This window comes from Berghia stephanieae, chromosome 3 (genome assembly GCF_034508935.2).
Source record: "Berghia stephanieae isolate SIO BIC M18660-M18661 chromosome 3, UCSD_Bste_1.3, whole genome shotgun sequence".
NCBI lineage: Eukaryota > Metazoa > Mollusca > Gastropoda > Nudibranchia > Aeolidiidae > Berghia > Berghia stephanieae.
In genome coordinates this window covers 78,158,009-78,178,682 of record NC_088362.1, presented here as the reverse complement: position 1 = coordinate 78,178,682, position 20,674 = coordinate 78,158,009, and the positions used below count along the sequence as shown (strand labels likewise).

Genomic DNA, 20,674 nt, shown 5'->3' with positions numbered 1-20,674 from the left:
GGGAAGTAGTGGTGGTGAATAAAGATGAATATAATGATGGTTGCAAAGACGGTGATGTTGGCAGTGGTGGGACTGATGATGATGCTGATGATGTTGATGATGTTGATGATGATGATGGTGATAATGAGGATGATAAATGGATATCCACAGAGAAATAGAGCTGATATAATAATTACTGTGACCTCAGTTTGTTCATCTTCCTTTATCCGACTGCTTCTTCGAATTGAAAATTGAAAATCTCTTCTTAAATATATTGGACAGGCATAGAATAGCCTTTACAGGAACACACACATCGATTGCAAATGTCTGCAAAATTGCCAAGAATTACGGCTAATCTTGCCCTACATATTTTTGATTTATTGTTAACAAAGAAACAATATGAAAGGAGTGAAAATTCTAAAAACAACTCGCACAGTGAAGATAAACCATCCCTGTCCCTAGAATTAAAATACTCTGTTAACTCAGAGTTTGGCACAACACACGCTCTGCTTCGTAGTTCCTGCTATTGGAAAAATTTAGAATAGATGGTGAAATCTGCTACATTTTTGGTTTGTCGTGTAATTTTTCCCAGGGTGGACTTAGAAGGGAGATAAAGGTGACCACGTAAAGAAGAATATAGCACTCTTGACCTCGTGGACCACGAAAAAGCAAGAATTAAATCATCTGGAAAGTAAATCCGTTGATTTTTCTGAGCATTCAGGAGCTGAATCTGGCGTTCTATAAATTTCTGGATAGCCTTAGACTTCTCTAATGAGGATTCATTTTCTTCATCTGCAATGAAAAAAAAAGTAGAAGATAATGAAATAGACGATACATGATTGGAAACAATGAATTTTATTTTTAAAATGCATTTCAAAATTTTAATTTCGTGAATCTATAACGAATCAAAAACAACAGCAACACAACAAGGGTAATAGTTCTTCTTATCATCATCATCATCATCATCATCATCATCATCATCATCATCATCATCATCATCATCATCATCATCATCCTCATCATCATCATCATCATCATCAACATCATTATTATCATTATCATTATTGTTATTATTATTATTATTATTATTATTATTATTATTATTATTATTATTATTATTATTATTATTATTATTATGTTCACGTTGATAATAAAACTGACGCTAACGCATTTAAAAATTAAAATAGTAGGTTAACTCACCTTCTAGTTGGGAGTCCAGTGTGTAGAATCGAAGTATTTCTGTAAGTTCACTCCAACGCTTTAAGGTTCCATCTGAGAAAGTCTGGTGTTGGCTTTGTTTAATTCCAAATAAACCCTCATATTGAATTGACCTGATGCTGTGATCATCGTTCACCTCTTTAACTGTAAAGTAGATACTAAATGAGTGGACCATACCGATCCTAGCACGGCTATGAAGACTAAACTCAGAATCTGAAGACAGTCCAACAACACCATTAGAGGAAATCTCTTGAACAAAATAATCTTTAAAGTTTTTTCCCAACTCATTTTCTGTATTTTCAAGTAAATCTTTCTTAAGAAAAATTGATAACTCATCAATATCCTGAAGCCTGTCTCTAAATTCACTTGTCGAATTTAATGTCTGACGAGATGGTGCTGTTTTTCGCAAACAAGAAGGGGGTATTGTATTTAGCCATTTATTTGGAGGAATAGCAGGTGAAGGATACCTTGATTTCCGTCTCATAGGAGCATCATGATGCCAATGATTGGCACAGATACCCATATAGTCTGCAACATCACTCGAATCGATATTATTTGGCAGTGCACTAATCCATATTTGTCTCTCAATTGGATCCGAATGAAATTTATATATAGTTGTCTTTTCGCCATGTCTATAATTTGAAGTGCAATCAAAAACAACATTTTCGAGGCATTTTCGGTTATTATTGATAAAAAAATAATGATAAAATGTTTATTATTTGCTTAAAATGCATTGCCGAATCCATTGTACAGGGAAAATGAGCAATAAACAACGACAATTCACAACTACAACAAAACTTAATGGTCACTCCATGAAAATGAACAACAGAATAAGGGCGATTCACAACTACAAGTGGTCAATATGTACAAGCAAGACTGAATTCTTAAAAGTGTGACATATGGCACTACTTGACCTAGGTGATGCTAAGTGTGTGTATGTGTGTGTGTGTGTGTGTGTGTGTATGCGCGTGCGTTTTAGTCTTAAAACTCTAGATAGCTTTGGTATGCGTACGAGCGTGTTTGAGTAATGTAATTAATGCCATCTCATGCAGGTAACCGAGGTAACTCAACTCTCGCCCCTTCCCCCAGTTCAAAAAAACCATGGGCCTTCCAGATTTTTTTGGCCACGGTCGCTCGAACTGCACGTCTCTAGAGTGCTATGGATAGGCCCCATAAGGATAACGGTAATGTCTTTACAGGTGTTAAAGTGTAACCACCAAACGCCCCAAAATTGACCCTATCCACGGGTTTAAAACGGAGGTAATGCTATGCTAAGGGTCATTTGGGTCAAATCTCATATTGAGATCAGAATGACTTGGGTCCGTGTTTGCGACTGGACACAACAATGACCAATGCTGACTGGGCAGATGTGATTCAATTATTCGCTGGGAACGTCGCTCTGAAAAATCTGTTCATTACTCAAATAATATTTGACCGTTCCTTTGTCGGAGTTGTTCAGAGCATTAAGGCCCATGGAGCCCATGTTTATCCCGATTGCCGTAGTGTTAACCGGGCAGTAAAATTTATTTCTACCTTTTGGATAGGATTCTAGATCTACTTATCATAAACTTTCCGGTATATCTAAAAGACCTACCTCCCAGAATCACAGCTGGGTGGATTGAGTGTTAAACAATATAGCGTACGAAAAACTGCTATGACATTTTTGTTTATGTCTAAGAATGTTATACAATCCTTCCTTCAGAGTACTGCAGCGTTGGAAAAAAAACTGTTAGCTATCACTTTAATAGAACTCGAAGCTATTGTGTCTAACAAACCCATCCAGCTAGTTAGGTAGGGAAGCCAGAAAAAAAATAGAAACTCAAATCATCCTGGATTCGAGTCTGGTCTGTATATTTGTGAGTCGGTCAATAGAAATGTCGGGATCCCAACTTTCATAATATCTCTTTTTTTAAAGAGCTTTTATATAGCGCAATATCCACACTAAACATGCTCAATGCGCTTTACAAGGGGTCCTTGGCCAACAGCAACACTTAACATGTAGGACGGTACATGATGCCTGTTAGGTGATATTATAATTTTTTTTTCTGACAGAGGCAACGCTGTTAACGACCAGGTATTATTTTACACCTGATTACGGTGAGAGAATGTGAGTAAAGAGTCTTTTCCAAGGACTCAACTAAGCACCGACCGAGGCTCGAACCCAGGACATTCCGATCCGAAAGCGAGTGTCATACCATAAGACCACATAGCTTTAGGTGAGCCTTTATAGTAAGAAAATGCAAAAATCGAATTAATGTGCTCAAAGAGCACTACAATGGTCAAACGCCAACAGCAAAACTAAACATGTATGACAAGACATGTTTTTTGCAAGGCGCTATTATTTCTATTTTCGACAGAGACAATGCTGTTACCAGCCAGGTATTATAACTACCGAGTAAAGCGAAAAATTTGAATAGATATACTTTTCAACTTTTCGACGCCTACAGCCGGCACTCGAACCCGTGGCCTGCAATTCACAAGTCGAGTGGAATACTTCGTAAAAATAAATCCACACAAAATACGTAATTTATTATTTTGACCAATATTGAAGCAACGAAGAAGCAAGGGATAGCTCAAAGTGATGATATAATATTACCTTTTCGCCCTTTCTGTGTCAATTCCCGTTTGCCAATAAAATACCACCTGTAGATATCGGGGATTTCTTTATTCTTTGAATCACAAGAGGCACTCGAGAGGTTGGGCAACCATTAAAATTTTCATCTGACAAAGGGAGGTAATTAGCCCTGCCGTGACGGATCATGGTACCCATGTAATAGAAATGGTTGTGTATGAGGTCTTCTTTTACCGTTGCCTGCAGGGACGTTTTGTATGAAAAGTTATTATACGTTAAGGAATGGTGCCTATTATGTATTGTCGAGGACACGATTGTATAATTAAAAAAGTCAATGTCTCCCTTTCGTTAAGACTCACAATATATAATATTGATATGACATGCACATGACATAGACGGCGCTTTGTATTTATGATTTTAAGGCTGTAAAGTAAATTGAGAATTTTTATAACGCAATTCCCACTAAACGTGCTCAAAGCGCTTTACAAGGGGTCCATGGCCAACAGTTACACGTAACGTATAGGACGAGGCATGATGTCTTTTAGTCGATATTGCTTTTTTTTTCGACATAGACAACGCCGTTAACGGTCAGTTACTCATTTTACACTCGAATAGGGTGAGAGAATGTGAGTCTCTCAGAGCAGGACTCGAACTCTGACCACCCGGTCCGAAGTAAAGTGTCATACCACAAGACCACATAGCCACACAACGGCTATGTGGTCTTGTGGTATGACACTCGCTTTCGGATCGGAAGGTCCTGGGCACATAGTTGAGTCCTTTGAAGGCTCTTTACTCACATTCTCTCACCGTACTCAGGTGTAAAATAAGTACCTGGCCGTAAACAGCGTTGTCTCTGTCCGAAAAAAAATGTAATTTCGCCTAACAGGCGTCATGTCCCGTCCTACATGTTAAATTTTGCCGTTGGCCAGGGACCCCTTGTAAAGCACTTTGAGCACAATTAATGGATATTGCGCTATATAAAAGCTCAAAAAAGCTTAATATGTGTGTGTGTGTGTGTGTCTGTGTGTATGTGTGTGTGTATGACTTTTGAAAGTAGACGTACGATAGACTTACAGTGAAATGTCTATATTAAACAGAAGAGTTATTTCATAGAACACGATACCATGTCTGTTTATTGGAGCGGTAATCTGCAGTTTCCTCGACTTTTTCATTATAACGATATGAAACGCTTTGCACATTTTTGTCAAGACGTAAACTATTTTGACATCTTCCAGAAATCAACCAAATGCCAAGACAACAGCTTCGCATCACGTAACAGTTAATATTATTATTATTATTATTATTATTATTATTATTATTATTATTATTATTATTATTATTATTATTATTATTATTATTATTATTATTATTATCGTGTTTAAAGAAGAATATCCTCGTCTTTTGATCTGAGATTTGTGAGCTCTGGCGTCAATTTGGTATTACATAGGAATCGACGTATAACAATTTGCAGGTCTGATAACTCAAATTGCTAGGGGTCCATTGTAATGGAACTATCTACTCTCAAACCAACGTAAAATATTTATCCATTACAACATTGTTAAATCAAGTCTATCATTGCGTTCAGTTATCAGACCTGCTAATATGTGCACGTTGGTCGGAATGGACTTTATAAAAGAAACCAATCAAGCGATTTGAATAAATAAATAGAAAATTTCTGGGAAAAAAATTCACTCCTCAGTGAAGGCCTTTATCTCATCTGAAATTTAATAAGTTTGGGGCTCAGTTGGTAGAGCACTCGCCTCACACGCAAACAGACAGAGTTCATTCCCGGATGAAGTCCAGATTTTTTTTCTCTGACCCCTCCCCCCACCCCCTCCTGTCCACCCAGATGTGATTGGGTAGCTGGTCTGTTAGATCTGGCGGAAAGTAATTTGCGATAGACAAGCGTCCTTTTCAAGAGGTAGCAAACAATTGGATTCAGTAGTCGGCAACGGCGGCCATCTTGGTTCTAAACAAAGAAAATCATTACTTTTTATTCTTCATGCTGGCTAGAACTTTTCATTCCCTTTTCATATGCCTTGTGATAAGAATGTGTAAAAGTCAAAACATGATCAAATTGATGGGGTTTTTTTCCTCTGGATACGCGTTTAAGCTCGCCGGAGAAATATTTCATACGGCGTCCGCCATTGTTCCGATAGTTTAGAGCCAGTGTTACTAAGTTACCATGAGTCATTAGGAAGGAAGTGACGTTATGACTGTTGAAGACTATTGCTATTGTCCATTGAAACCGTGATGAACTCACTATGTTTTATATAAGTAAAGCTTAAAGTTTAATATTAGGTACCAGGTGTAAACGGTTCTTTACTCATATTTTCTAACCATACTCATATGTAAAATACGCACCTGGCTGTTAACATCGTTGTCTCTGTCAGAAAAAAAAAGTTATAATAATATGACCTAACAGGCGTCATGTCTCGTCCTACACCCTACATCCTACATCTCGTACTCATGTTGACTAGGGCTCTGTGTACGTTTAATGGATAGTGCGCTATATTAATGCTCAAGTTTAGTTTAGAAGTTAAGTTTTACTTTAACATGATACCGTTTTGAGATAATTGGTCACATTTGAATGAAAAGAGAGAAGGATACCTGTAAAAATCGACACGTGAATAAAATAACAACGCAATAGAATTTCTTTTTTTTTTCTTTTACTGATAGCCCATGTGTTTCTCGATCGACTGTTGTAAACAAACAACCGTAAATAGACAACATTCTGTCACCACTCCACCGGGATCTGGAACCTTTCGACCTTTTACTCTTCAGTTCCCACAATTCACAATGAACAATAATATTGGAAATGCCAAGGCCTGTGGACGGGCCCTATTCTAAATTCCTTGAGCATGAAACGACATAACATTATAGTTTTAAGCTGTGTGTCATTATTGATGGAATGCGGTCCGTAAAATACTATTAAAAAAAAACTGCTACCAAAATAAATGATGAAATAACCAATACACAAACGTATCGATAACCTTTACCCCTTGCCACAAAGACTAGATAATATGTATTAGAAACAATTTGGTGAGATCTGGTCACCTACCTTGCTGTTTAAAATCGCCAATAAACAGATTTGAATTATTGATGCTATGCGTTTAGTTAAAATACTCACAACATCCGCCAGCCGGATATAACGTACCAACACACAAAACAGTGTGTAACCTTGAATGTTTATACTCTGATTGATGTAATTTATTGAGAAGTATTCATAAAAATGGCTGGCTGAAAGGAGTGACAAAGAGCTGAGTGACGTCAATTTCGTTCAATCTTTAGAATAATGAAGTTGTCGTCACTCTATATTATTGTTTTTAGACTGCCAGTCGGGTAAATAGTTCACAAAATTTTAAGGTTACACACAAATTTGTGTTTTGGTAAGAGTGATCTGGCTGCCAAAACTGGTAAAATTTAACTTAAACGCATATTTATCTTATTATATTTGCCAGGTTTAGAATTGCAGATAGTTTTATTTATGCCTTTGTAAATTTTGGTTACAAAAAAATCGGACCATAGTGATTAGTGTATTCAATGTCCGAGCTTATATTTTGAGACTTTAAAAATATACTGTCTATTAGTTTTAACTAAAAAGAATCAATGGTAAACGCCAATAAGGTATTTTCGTAAGTGCCACTTCTGGCTGGTATTTTCTAAAGACGTTGAAGAACTTCTTAATGTTGACTCCCCCAAAGTTAAAGTTACTTTCGCAAAACATTTCCTGATTCTGAGTATTGATAAAATTTAAATGTACGTCTAGATAGTATATGTATTTTTTTTAAACTTTTATATAACACGATACGTTTATTATAAATCAAAAAACTTTATCCTATGGCAATCATGAAAAGAGAGTTCACCCCATACCTTAGATTTAATCAGATTTATGAAAATGTAAAAAGCAAATTCGTTCTCATCCACGATTGTCAGGTTTTTATGTTTCCCTGGCACCACAAAATAATATTTCTAACATTATATTATATACCACGTATTTCTTTGCTGTTGTTCTCGTTACACCCCCATGACTGATTGCTATCCTTGTTTTTCTTTTGTAGATCAACGAACTTCAAGCTGACCCACACATGTACCTGAATTCAAAGAACTGAGTTCTGAGCTCATACTTCGGAAAAGATAAATCTTTTTAACATCACAACCAAAACCCATCGCTAGCCATCTTTCTTTGAGGATATTACCATATTATGGAGTATTTTATACGTTTGGGGACATCTGATATTATAACTAGATACAGTAACATCACGCTGTGGTCATGTCTACTGTCAGGGGTTTTTTTTTTAGCTTTAATATAATTAATAGTCTATAGTTGCTGTGCGCTTGGCGAAGAAACTCTCTACATTGAAATCTGGAAATATCACGAACCAACATACAAAACTATGTATAACCTTGAACATTTATACTGGTCATTACAGTTTATTAATAGTTACTCATAATCGCTTGACAGGCGTAGCAACACGAGATCACAGCGGAACCATCAATTTCGTGATTTCAATATGAAATGATGAAGACGCCATTCAACTTATAGTGTTTTGTTTTTTTTTTAATTTAAGATCCAGGGTGGAGCAAGTTACTTTTTCAAAGACCTCCCCCCTCACCTCTCTGATCCTTGGTTAAGTCTTCAGGTAATGATATAAATAAGTTGTCAGTGTTGACGCTCGGCCATCAATGCCAAATTCAGTATTATTTGGCGCTCTTGTAGCTGTTATTTTATTTGCAGTTCCAGATTTAAAAGGTCTAGCTTACTGCAAGCAAATCATTTATTAAAACCCCTCTCCCAACAAAGATAATATAAATAATACCATTATTATTAATATTATTGTCGGAGCGGCACCAACAACAACAATAATAATATAAGCAACAACAGCGATAACGCAGACATAATCATATTTCATTGAATACACTTCAATGACTAGTTGAGAAAATCTAGAACTAAAATCTGAAGAATAAAGAACAGACAACAATAAACTATATTTAGAATAAAAAATAAACATTTCAATACGACTGAGTGTGTGCCATTCTGTTATCATAGCCGCCCTAACCGACATTCAAAAACACAAAACCAAGTGGAGGGTCGTCAATTCTTTTCACACATCACAATGGCATTATGCAAAATCTTTAGTTGAATGAAATACCGTATCGCATTGATATCATCCGTAACTGATCCCGAGTATATAGCTAAAAAAAAAAAAAAAAGAAGAAAATTCTCATTTTTTGACAGGAACCGCCCAGAGTAATTCACATATTCTGTTACACTCTGCCACATTTGCTTGCTTGCTTCATATTGGCCATATATTTTAACTTCAAGTTTCGATCAATTAACCAATTAACTGCTGTAGTCTGGAAAGACACGCCTTTAAGAACTTGGCCAGAAAAACTCAGGTGGTCCCAGTTTGAACGTTTTTGCCAAAATGAGGGTCATTTTACCCAGTCGATATTTATTGAAGGATAGGATTTCTGGCCGATTTTATAAATACATGTATTTCCAGAGTACTACAGTTAACTGGTCAAATTGACTCGATAACTTGTCAAATTGTCTCAAATTTGAAACTTCAAAAAAGTCTAGTATTTATTTATTTTATTCAGATTACGGCAACATTCACCGTGTCGCTTTCAACGTTGAAGAGGCGTCCTTTTTTGACAGTCGTATCCGATGTCTGGTTACGGTTGTTTCCCCGGATAAAATTGTATTTATCATAGTTATAAATTTATCCATAGCACAGGGTTTTATCAGAGTGTATTTGCGTGATCCTCGTGCTCCCACTAACTATTCGTTTACTCAATTCATTTTTAAGTATAGAATTCGCCATGTTATATTTATCACTGTATATTCTGTATGTTATACGAGAGACACCAGTTCGATCAGTTTACACTATTACACTAAAGCATGCGTATTTGCAAAAACTAGTACACAAGAATACACTGAATTTGACAGCTTTAAAAAATAACAAAATACTTAAAACGAGAGGTTTCGATCTTCAGCCAAGAGCAAACACAATTAAAACGGCAATATTTCAAGTAAAATCCTAATATTGTCTCAATTGCAAAGAATATAATATCGTCTGACTAGGCAACCTTTGTAAATGCTTTATTCACATTCATTGAATAAAGCGTTTCTCATTTTCAGTTGTTGTTTTTTTGTTTTGTTTTGTTTTTTTTTTGTTTTGTGTTTTTTTAAAGACGCAAAAGAAGCATAATGTAACAATCGTACGATTCTTTTCCGTTAAAAATAAAGGGACTTTGTAGCCCAATACACTGAGATGTAGGTCCCCGATGTCTTTACAAGTCTTCTTATCATCTTTGCGATCATATAAAGCCTTTAAAGTCGTCGACGATTTGATAATTGTATCTCTCCAATTTGTAAAATATATCGAATGTCCATATAACATATATAGATAGAAAAGAGTATCACTTAATTGTGTTATAGAGCCATTATTCCCATTTGCTTTGCTTGCACAAATAAGATAAATGTTCATCTTCATTTATATTTTCGTTGAGATTTTTTAGAGGCTTCCTGTCGGATTAAACAAATATTGGAGCAACAAAAGTGTTTTTTTATAAGTAATCCTTGAGATTTACCATCTGACAGTGTTGTTCGTTGAATTAATTTACTAGCGTCGAGACACTTGCCCACTGTTTTACTATTTTGTTCATGACAATCTTCTACTCGACACAATAATCTTTCGTTCTATGCTTTCTTCCTTAGCCCCCCCCCCCCCTTTCTCTCTCTCTCTCACTCTCTTTCTCTCTCTTCCTCTCTCTCTCTCTCTCTCTCTCTCTCTCCCCCCTCTCTCTCTCTATCTATTTATCTATATTTATATCTATCTATCTATCTATCAGAAAATTTAACCTATAGTACATACAACTTGTATAGGATTTTAAAGTTTTACTGAGAAGAATGAATATATTTTACAAGCAGTGAGACTCCCCCCCCCCCCCCCCCCCCATAATATCTTACATTTCTGAACTTTAAAATCCCTGTGTGGCATTTAGATAATCCCGATATGATACCGATGTGAGGCGATATGTTAGATATTAATTATATGGAGTAAATGTTCTCTGGTCAAAATGTAAACAGGCGTTTTTCAGTTGCATGACAGGACAGATCTAGTGGTTTTCACTCGGAAAACGGTAGTGGCTATTCAACTCTAGTTTCCAATCCTACCAGTTGAGATATTCAACCGAAGCCAACTCTTCCATAATTGTTTATATTATCGTATTGAATAGATTGACAGACACGTCTCCAGTTGCATGTATTGCAGAATAAACTGCTTCACATTATCTCAATGCCTTATATTTTAAAGTTCGTGGATCCTTTTCATACGTCACTTCCTGTGAAAACAATAGCTGCTCAATGCACTTTTGTTCTATCTGACGCCTACATTCTGTAACTGTTTTGTCTGGGGTAAATTGGACAAATGTTCCACCTCAATACCTTCATTAAATTTTTTTTATTCCACGTTTATTTTGATGAGATTGTACGCCCAAAAACTGATAAGGCCTAGATATTCTATTAGGCCATAGATAGTTTGATTCTTTTTAGTTATTTATTCAGGGGTAATATTTAGTTGTCATATGGCTTTTATTTCAATCAAAAAGATCGCCTTATCTAGTTTTCGTATTTTCCGATGAGTTTGAATTATCATTTAAATCCAAATTTGAATGTGAATATTTTTCTGCGTGATATGTACACACACTCCTTTGAAAAATAAATTGTGAAGTTTACTTTGTTAAATTTAACCGTGATGGAGTTCTATTTTGTTGACGGTTTTTTGATGTCTCGCTGAATTTGAAAATTGAATGGGTAATTATGTTTTTGTGCTGTTTAATTTTTATAAATTATTATTATTATTTTTATGTTTCAGACATTAAACTAAGTACGACGACACTTCAAAAAGTACCAGTTATTGTAAAATTTAATGAGAAAGCTACAAATGACGAATATATTAATTCTAATGATTGTTTGTCTCTCCTCACTTTCATCCAATCAAATTGCGCTCTTCTTAATTATTTTTGTTGATACCGATGAAAACTTCAGCTTTGGAGTTTGTATAAAGAATTACTTAGATCTATCTACGGAGGTTTGTTTATTTGCTTAGGCCTGAATTGAGTTAGCATCCAGCATTGTATCGATAGACAAGTAGATCCATTTCATCCGTGCATCTTTCGCGTATTAATTCAAAGTCTTTTTAGATACCATACTGCCAGATTCTGTTTTCTATCGTTATCGAGGTTTTCAAACAGCCTAACAATAAATAATGTCCAATATCAGCACAGATTTAAACGAATCAGATTAAACCGTCCCTGTTTACCTGCAATTCAGGTCACATAAACCCATAATTAAATGGCCAAAGATCAGCCATTTCAAAGACCAGTCTTGTTGACATTTTGAACCCTTTTCATAGAAAAGTCCGAATGTTTCCAAGAGAGGCAATGCTTGGTTCAGCAACAATGGGTCGGAAAATTCCTCTCTATCTTGAATAAACGCGGTCATTGCAATGATTTTGATTTGCACCTGTCTTTACAGAGAAAGTAGCAAAACTGCCCCACAGTGACAAAACGCTTTTTTATAGTTTGGTCAGAAACCTTTTACTTTATATATCTGTTGATAAAAATCACCTCCGACTAATCCAAAATTTGTTTATCCAAGACTTCAAAAATGTCTTTGGATTTGAAAATGATTGGCAAATTTGGGATACTTTTAAGTGATCGATGTAACATATGAAGCACTGCTTAACTTGGCATAATGTGAAAGGGCGTTTTTGTCAGTGTATGGCATATTAATTCTATTACTGAATTGAAGAAAATTATTTGTGTTCCTATCGCGTCCTTCTACAACATTTCATTTTATGCAGCGCCATATCTTTACTTTCATTTCTTTCTCAAATTTGCAAACTTGTATTTGACATTATTCTGGGAAATTGAGGCGTAAAAAGTCCCCCCCCCCCCCCAAATTCCTCACCTCATTGCTGAAGATCTGTACTATAGTGAACGGTCTAAAAATGAGTTTTTCGGACTCACAGACCCATGGAGTTTGTACTGGTTTCTGTAGTATCAAACGGACAACGAAGGATACTTATCTATGGGATAAAAAAATTCCTATTACTTCCGTCAAATTTAAGTGACCCAGCAACCCAATCACTGCTTGGTGGATATAGGAGGGGGGGGGGGGTAGCCATGACAAAATCCGCCTCTAAACAGTGTTACGGTCGGCACGAAATCTTGTGAAACAACATACAGTGCTCTGCAAAATGGGCCTGTGGAGGATGCAGTGCTAAAAAAGCAGATTGAAAATTCCAAAGCCAATCGAGTATAAGATAATAATGATGATAAAGAGCACATTTATGTTAAGCGCAGCATTTCCCCGCTATATAATGCAGGCTCTGGGCGCATGACAATGACATGTACATATATCAAAAATATCAATACACCCATGCACAGCATGATTCCACTCACAAACACTACACGCGCACACACACACACACACACACACACACACACACACACGCATATACAGTCACACACAAACAAAAATAACAATAATAAAAAAAATTAAATAAATAAATAATAATAATAATAATAATAATAATAATAATAATAATAATAATAATAATAATAATAATAATAATAATAATAATAATAATAAAATAATAATAAAAATAATAATAATAATAATAATAATAATAATAATAATAATAATAATAATAATAATAATAATAATAATAATAATAATAAGTCACTTATCATTCATTGGAGTAGCTGCTCACCGAAACATGACCGAAAGAAATAAGTTTTCAGTTTCTTTTTCAATGTTTCTAGGGCTGTTGATTCTCTTATTTCTAAAGGCAATTTATTTCAAATTCTATGAGCGGACCAAGCAAAGCTTTTCTCCCCGGCTTTAACTCGTCTAGTTTTAGGTATCTTTAGAGTTTTTGAATCGGAAGAAGAAAAAAGACATCTTTTCGGTTCATATATCTCAATGAGCTCTGTCAGATTAGAAGGGGCGTAGTTATCTAGACATTTTAAAAATTAATGTTGCTACTTTATATTCTATACGTAAGTCCACCATCAGAGGTGCTGCTTCATCTTGCCGCTTTTTTTACATTACCAAGTGTGCTGCATTGTTTTGAATTGCTTGGAGAGGACGAATATCTGTAGACTTGATGTACCAGAAAGTAAAGATTTACAATAATCTAATTTTAAAAAAAACAAAACTAAGGCAGATATTTATACAGGCATCCTTTGTTATAAAATATCGTATAGAACGTATCTTTTTCATATCTACAAATAAGATCTAAATATATAGATAAGATCTAATATATTATACATCTAACCACCATATCTAGCACTGGATCATATTCTTTCTTGCAAATGTTTATCTCGCGCCAATGCTTTCCGAAGACAAAAAAAATTCTATGTGTTATTTGTTATCTATTCTCATTAATCTATGTTCCGTCCCTAAATTCATGTTAGTTAAATATAATAAAAAGAAGAAGGAAAAAAAAAAGGGGGGGGGGTGGAATACATAATACACAACTTAAACAAATATTAGATAAAAATACAAACAAACAAATGGCTTTAGTGTAATCATCAATAGAGGGAAATAGTTGTGGTTATTTTCTATAATTCACTGGGGAAAAGTGTATGTGTTTAAATTACGCATTTGGCTGAGAATAAGATTTGGAGGATGATTGTAAACACATTACGAATACGTAATGAAAATACACATGAAGAGGAATTATAATATCTCTTTCTGAAGCAGATCGTTGAGAGGTAAGGTGTAATATATTATAATGAAGTCAAGCTATATTTAGCATGGTAGGCGATTGGACGGGTAACACTTATTACAAAACTATGTCTTTCTCGTTGAGTCGTTGGGCAAGATATTTATATGCATTACCCCATTCGACACAGATGTGAATGAGTACCTGGTTATAGGCAATGAGGAATATTATAAGAGAGCTAATGCAAAAAAGCAGTTAATACACTACTTGCGTTGTGTGACGTAAAGTTTGGTGTTCTATGCAGATTAATGTAAGAGATTAAACCAAGACTATGAAATGCGATGAAGATGGTAAAACTGTAAAAAAAAAAATAGTTAATAAATATATAAATGTGCATATTATACCCTTTTTTTTTAGATTGTTTTTATTTGTTTGTCTTCGACGGTATTTCATGAATTCAATGAGAATCCGATTAAAACATGCAGCAGAATAATGCCGCCGTGAGACAGGAATTACATGACAAAAATGTTTACTAATAACAAGTATGTTATGACCTTCACTTTAAATACTTCATGTATTAGTTGAGGCGTAGGAAGGGGTGAAGGATAGAGGCGTATGATATAATATTGTATGTTCTGTGTGCCTTGGACAAATATTAGAACACCTCTGAAATGACGTGTTTTCGCAGCTACAAATTACCTGATTTGTATTGGTACTTCAGCATATCAAGTGGTCAGCGATCAAAGGACATTACTTTACAGTAATATTGTACAATGCTACCGACAATGACAATTTTTAAAAAATTGGTCAGGGAAAAAATGTTTCAAATATCGATCGATTAAAATAACAACCAACATGTCAAATCTTAATTTAATATCTTATGAGGTTTTCAAAAGAAGTGCCAAGTTTGACGAGTAGGCGACCATCTAAATCGATTCCTATTTGAATTGAAAGTTGTCTGGCCAAAATTAGCAAATAGCGTTTTGCTGCAGCACAGCAAAGTTTATAATTGATACCAGGCCTGTTTTGGCACCTGGGTTTGCTGGGAATTACATCATGTAAAAATGGTCTTACGGCATCAAAGGAAAAGTGTTTCCAAAAAAAAAAAAAAAATGATAGAGCCTGTCAAAAAAGTACGAAAGCAGCAATGGCGGGAAAGAGACAAATGTTTCGAAGTGGTATTATGGAAACAGAACTGGCTAGTGCTGACAATAATACCAGATTCTCCGTTATTTTAAACGCTTTGCCACACACTGTCAGAGCATTTTTTTTCATTTTGGTCATTACAATTTCACTTTCATCAATAGTTATCGAAAAGTATCCGGACATCGCGGGTTTTGCGCAATGTATCCAAAGTGCAGATCTAATCTGGAAAGAGAGCCGACGATGAAAACAGGAAAAGAAAACACGGAGATTTTAAATCGAGCAATATTAACTAAATTAAATATACTCAATGCGCTTTACAAAGTTGTTCGAGCCACGAGCAACACTGAACTTATGTTCGAAACATAATGGTTTCTTTTCGACAGAGGCACTCATTTTAAACCAGAGTATAATTTTACGCCCGAAGGAGATGAGAGAAGGTGAGTATATAGCATTTAATTGTCCCAGGGTTTAACATTGCGTCACCCTCAGTGGTGACTCGAATGTCATCTCTTGTCAGGTTGCTATATCGACTGTCATACCAGTAGGCAACAAAGTCTCACAAACAAACAAAATAAAAAAGCAAAGATTCGCGGGCGTTTCCGAGAGGTGTCAGGAAGTAACGTGTCGCCATCAAGATGCTTAGGAAAACTGAGATAATCCAAGTTACATGTCCCTATCACAATATAATAACTTGGTTAATCCTGAATGCCGAACTTTGGCAAAATACTTTTTTCCCCTTTTTGGCCATAAAACGTTTTACTTTAGACATTGATCAACTTAGATGATCCTCAACTTGTCAAAACGTCTCAAACTTGAGACTTCAATGTTGTCTCAGATTTGAGACTTTTCACAAGTCGAAGGGTATTTCATCGATTGACATTAAGATAAAAGTTTTCTGTTCAAAATGAAAAAAAAATGTCGACGTACGACAGGACAGTGATCTTCTATGCAGACCAAGATACTGATATTATGCTCGTTACTTTTGTTTACAGGTATGATTTGTTTTGATAGTCTAACGGTGCTTGGAGACACTAGGGTTATGTGAGCGTTTGTCATTATGTTCATTAGATGATGTTATTATCATAAGATAATGTGATCTGCGATTTTTCACAATTCTGACACATAATGCCGGATATTATCCATGTTTAAACAGCGTTAAGTGGGATGCTAAAATTGCTTGTCACTCTTTGAACCTTACTAGCCTATCGTGAGAGTGCTTTCTGACAGATCGAACAAACCTCCCTACCCAAATGGGTGAATAGTGAGGTCAGGACAAGACGGATATGGATTACATTGCTTAAGAGACCGGGGCTCCATCAGCTGAGGAATTGAAACCGTCGTGCGTTGATTAGCGCGGAAGGTTTCTTTTTCTAAATAAAATACATTTACCTTAGAAGCAAGGTACCCACTACTCACACAAAACTTAATCTGGTTGGACCTCGTCATGTCGGACTATTTTTATACACCCTTGTCAACTCAACACATTGGAGGCCTTCTAGTATTAACGTATTCAAAGGTCAGCAGTTAAATTTTACTGTCTAACATCCTAGGTAGTCGCTGGGATGATTTGAAAGTGTTGCGGGTACGTTTTACTTTTATCACTGACACCTTGGAAGCCGGGAAAACTCCGGCTCCACGGGCCTGATATCTCTAATAGGAGGGTCCCATAGATAGAACGAAGTTGACGTCACTCAGGTCTTTATTATTAATTCTCACTAAACTGTATTAACCAGACTATAGAATTTCATCGTTACACATAGTTTTGTGTGTTGGTCCTTTCTACTTACGGATGGCAATGTTGTGTTTCTTAGCTAAGCATACTATCTATATTTACCATCTGACAAAAACAAGATACTTTCAACCGAAAATCCTGGAAGATATGTACCAAATAGAAAATTGATAATGTACACTTTGTTTTGACTGTTATGCGTTTTGCAATTTACCGCTGTCAAAGCACCTGCTATAATATTATGATAAATGAAAAATTAAGAAAAAATGTAGAAGAAGAATATCTTTTTTAAAACTAAAATTTAGTCATGTATCTTTTTGACTCTACTTTACTCAGAATGCCGGGTCAAATGTCCTCTAAAGTTGATCCACATAAGCCGGCATATCTTTATGTCACTCGATGTTAACCTGAGAAAAGATTTCAACCTTATTATTTTGTCGTATGGTAATTAATTCGGGGTTTTATCTCGTTGACGCAGATCCACTGGTTTAGGCATGCGGTGATAGCTTGTTTGTTGTTGTTGTTCTTGTTGTTGTTGTTGTTACTGCTTTTGCTGATGTTGTTGATGCTGTTGCTGCTGCTACTGGAAAAAAAGATGTGGGCGAGGTTTAAACTAGCCGTTGAAAAATGAATATGAAGAGGAATGCGTTGATTGTGTAGGGTTAGAAACATTCTATATTAAGGTTATCATGTTGTTATAACCTGTTTTGGTAACCTATGTTGCTCATGATGATGTTTATGAGAATAATTATCAATTTTCGTTATATGCAGTGACGGATCGTAGATATATAGAAACTTTTGAGATTACAAAGTTAGGGGTGGTGGGTCTTTGATATTTGAGCTCACGCCCTATATTTTTGTAACGAAATAATCGTCTGTTGCATATTCTGTTTACCTGGCTAAGAATGTATTTTGGATTCCATGATGCAGGGTGATGATGCCACTCGCGATGCTAACGAAAGATTAAATGGGCCAATGTTGGTTCTACCCTGTGTGGTATGAAAGATTCGATTTCAGTAGTTTTTGGATTAAAGCCATTTTTGCATTTAATCATAGACCTTAAGTACATTGACAAATCACATATTATTTTTTGATAAGATAATAACTTTTCCTTTAAATCCAGACCGATAAAGATGACCCCCAGTTGCTCAAGAGTCAAAAAACAAACAACTCTTAGAATCGGGAATTTTGACAAGTTAGGATTCATTTCAATCGAGTGATGTTTGAGGTCAAAGTTTTTGAACAAAAATGAGAAAAACATTTTTTTGGTCAGTTTACACATTTCAGTAGATATAACGCACCGAAACTTTGGCTTAATGACTAACTTTTTAATTAAACTGTCCACATTTTCTTTTTCTTCTTTTGCATCTTTCACAGCAAAATCTTTAATGTAATTTACGTATCAATCAAATAACCAAGAATATGGAGTATATCTATGTTCATTACTTTGCGAAAATTTTGACATAACATTTGAATTTTTAAAAGTAGATAACGAATACAGCTAGAATTTTAGTTGGTGAAAATTTTTCTCCATTACTGTCAACGAGCGCTTTTTCATCATGTCGTAGAAAATAAAATGTATTGCCCTCTTCTAATACATAAAGAACAGTCTAGTTTCATAGCCATTATCCTTAATGAAATCAATTTTTGTAACTTTAGAGAGAAAAATCCAACATAAATCGGATTATGGATTGAAAGTTACACAGGTGGGTGATCCGACAATGAAAATTTTTGGGGTTTTAAAGCAACTTTATCTAACGCTCAGCTATTCTTGTGGAGTATTCTAATCTTTAAACAAATCCAGACTCAGTGTTAGAGTGTGGAATTGGATCAGAGATGGTAGATGTCATGTCTCGTCAGAGATTTGGATATTATGTGGTGAAGAAGTAGATACAATTATGCCTTACGCCTACGATGTTTTATATATACATCTTTTCGACATTAGTTGTTTCACTTTTTTAAATGTCTGAATGTATTTTGCTCCATTCATTCTCGATATTAAAAAAAAGGATTAAGAGCCTTTAAAGCTGTTAAGCAGAATGACATATTATGGAAAACTCGATTTTTCCATATATTTCTCGCTTTTAATTCCTTTGTTCGCAATAATGTATTTTAATTAACGGGAAACTGGAAACATCTGTATATAATTATTAATCTTCAGTTTTTTTCGAGATTCATAGATTTGGGTAACAACTGTGCATCAATTACAAAACATAATTTTATCATTTAATTTTTTATTTTTTAAATAATTTTTTCCACAAAAGTTCAGATGCAAATATATCGGTAAATGTGCATTTACAAAATATTTATATCTTTAGGGTTCTTTTACACTTTTAAAAATCTATGATCTATCGAAAAGATTCTTGTTCATTTCAAATTCCATACAATGTCATAAGCTAGGCGATGACGTAGTGATTAGAAACTATATGAGGACATCTGGTTATTACCATGATAAATAGAAATGCATCGACTTAACTTTAAAACAGAAACGTTTCTTAAAAGATTTTTCTCGTATTATCTGTAATGAATTGGAGCAGGGAATCTTTGAGAAGATTTGTTTGGAGACACCTGACAAATTTATATTTTAACCACCGGCCACACTTCAAAGAGTCCAATAAAATGAATGAAAAGACAATAAACTAAGAAAGGTAAAAGCCATTCTTGCTGTAATTACCAACTTCGACACCACAACCATAACCTCCGCCAGACAAATGACTACCAAAAACACAAACTATAATATTATCACTTCTTCTATCACTATCTCCACAAAAACAACTACAATAATCACCACCAATACTTTCATCATTCCCTCGACAACAATTACGGTCAGCACCACAATAACCGCAACCACAACAAGCACGTTACCGCCAATATCGCAATCACTACCTACAATGCAAATACCTTAATTACAGATATTATGACTATCATCATCGCAACTACCAAAATCGTCACCAACACCAAATAAAACAACAAAACCACCCGATCTACTATAACACCTACAGTACTGCTGTACTCTGAACCCCACCCCCACAAAAAAACCCACATTTTCTAAATCTTGGCAAGAAAACTCGTCCTTCAAAAATTTCCATCGATTAAAATGACCTTCAAATGACCCCCACCCACTTTGATGTTCTCTTTTAAAGCCAAAAGCCCACTAAACGTATTCACAAATTCACAGAGGCACGAAGTGGAATTTACATTTCTTATAATAAAATGTCTCAAAATAGCTAATCTTTGTTGCAAACGTCAGGCAGTTTTAATATCTACAGAAAAAGGGGACTATCTAAA

General features: G+C 35.2%; 2 protein-coding genes across 2 annotated transcripts in view; both read right to left on the bottom strand.

The window, feature by feature from the left end:
* LOC144969351 (matrilin-1-like) overlaps positions 1 to 20,674 on the bottom strand; it is a 217,998-nt gene that overhangs the window by 148,539 nt on the left and 48,785 nt on the right. The gene's annotated exons all lie outside the window — the stretch shown is intronic.
* LOC144968517 (uncharacterized) lies at positions 287 to 3,865 on the bottom strand. Its single transcript, XM_078906970.1, has 2 exons — positions 1,180 to 3,865; positions 287 to 771 (listed from the first exon to the last, which is right to left on the bottom strand). The coding sequence occupies exons 1-2, from the start codon at positions 1,718 to 1,720 to the stop codon at positions 503 to 505; spliced, it is 810 nt and encodes a 269-aa protein (XP_078763096.1). The 5' UTR covers positions 1,721 to 3,865; the 3' UTR covers positions 287 to 502.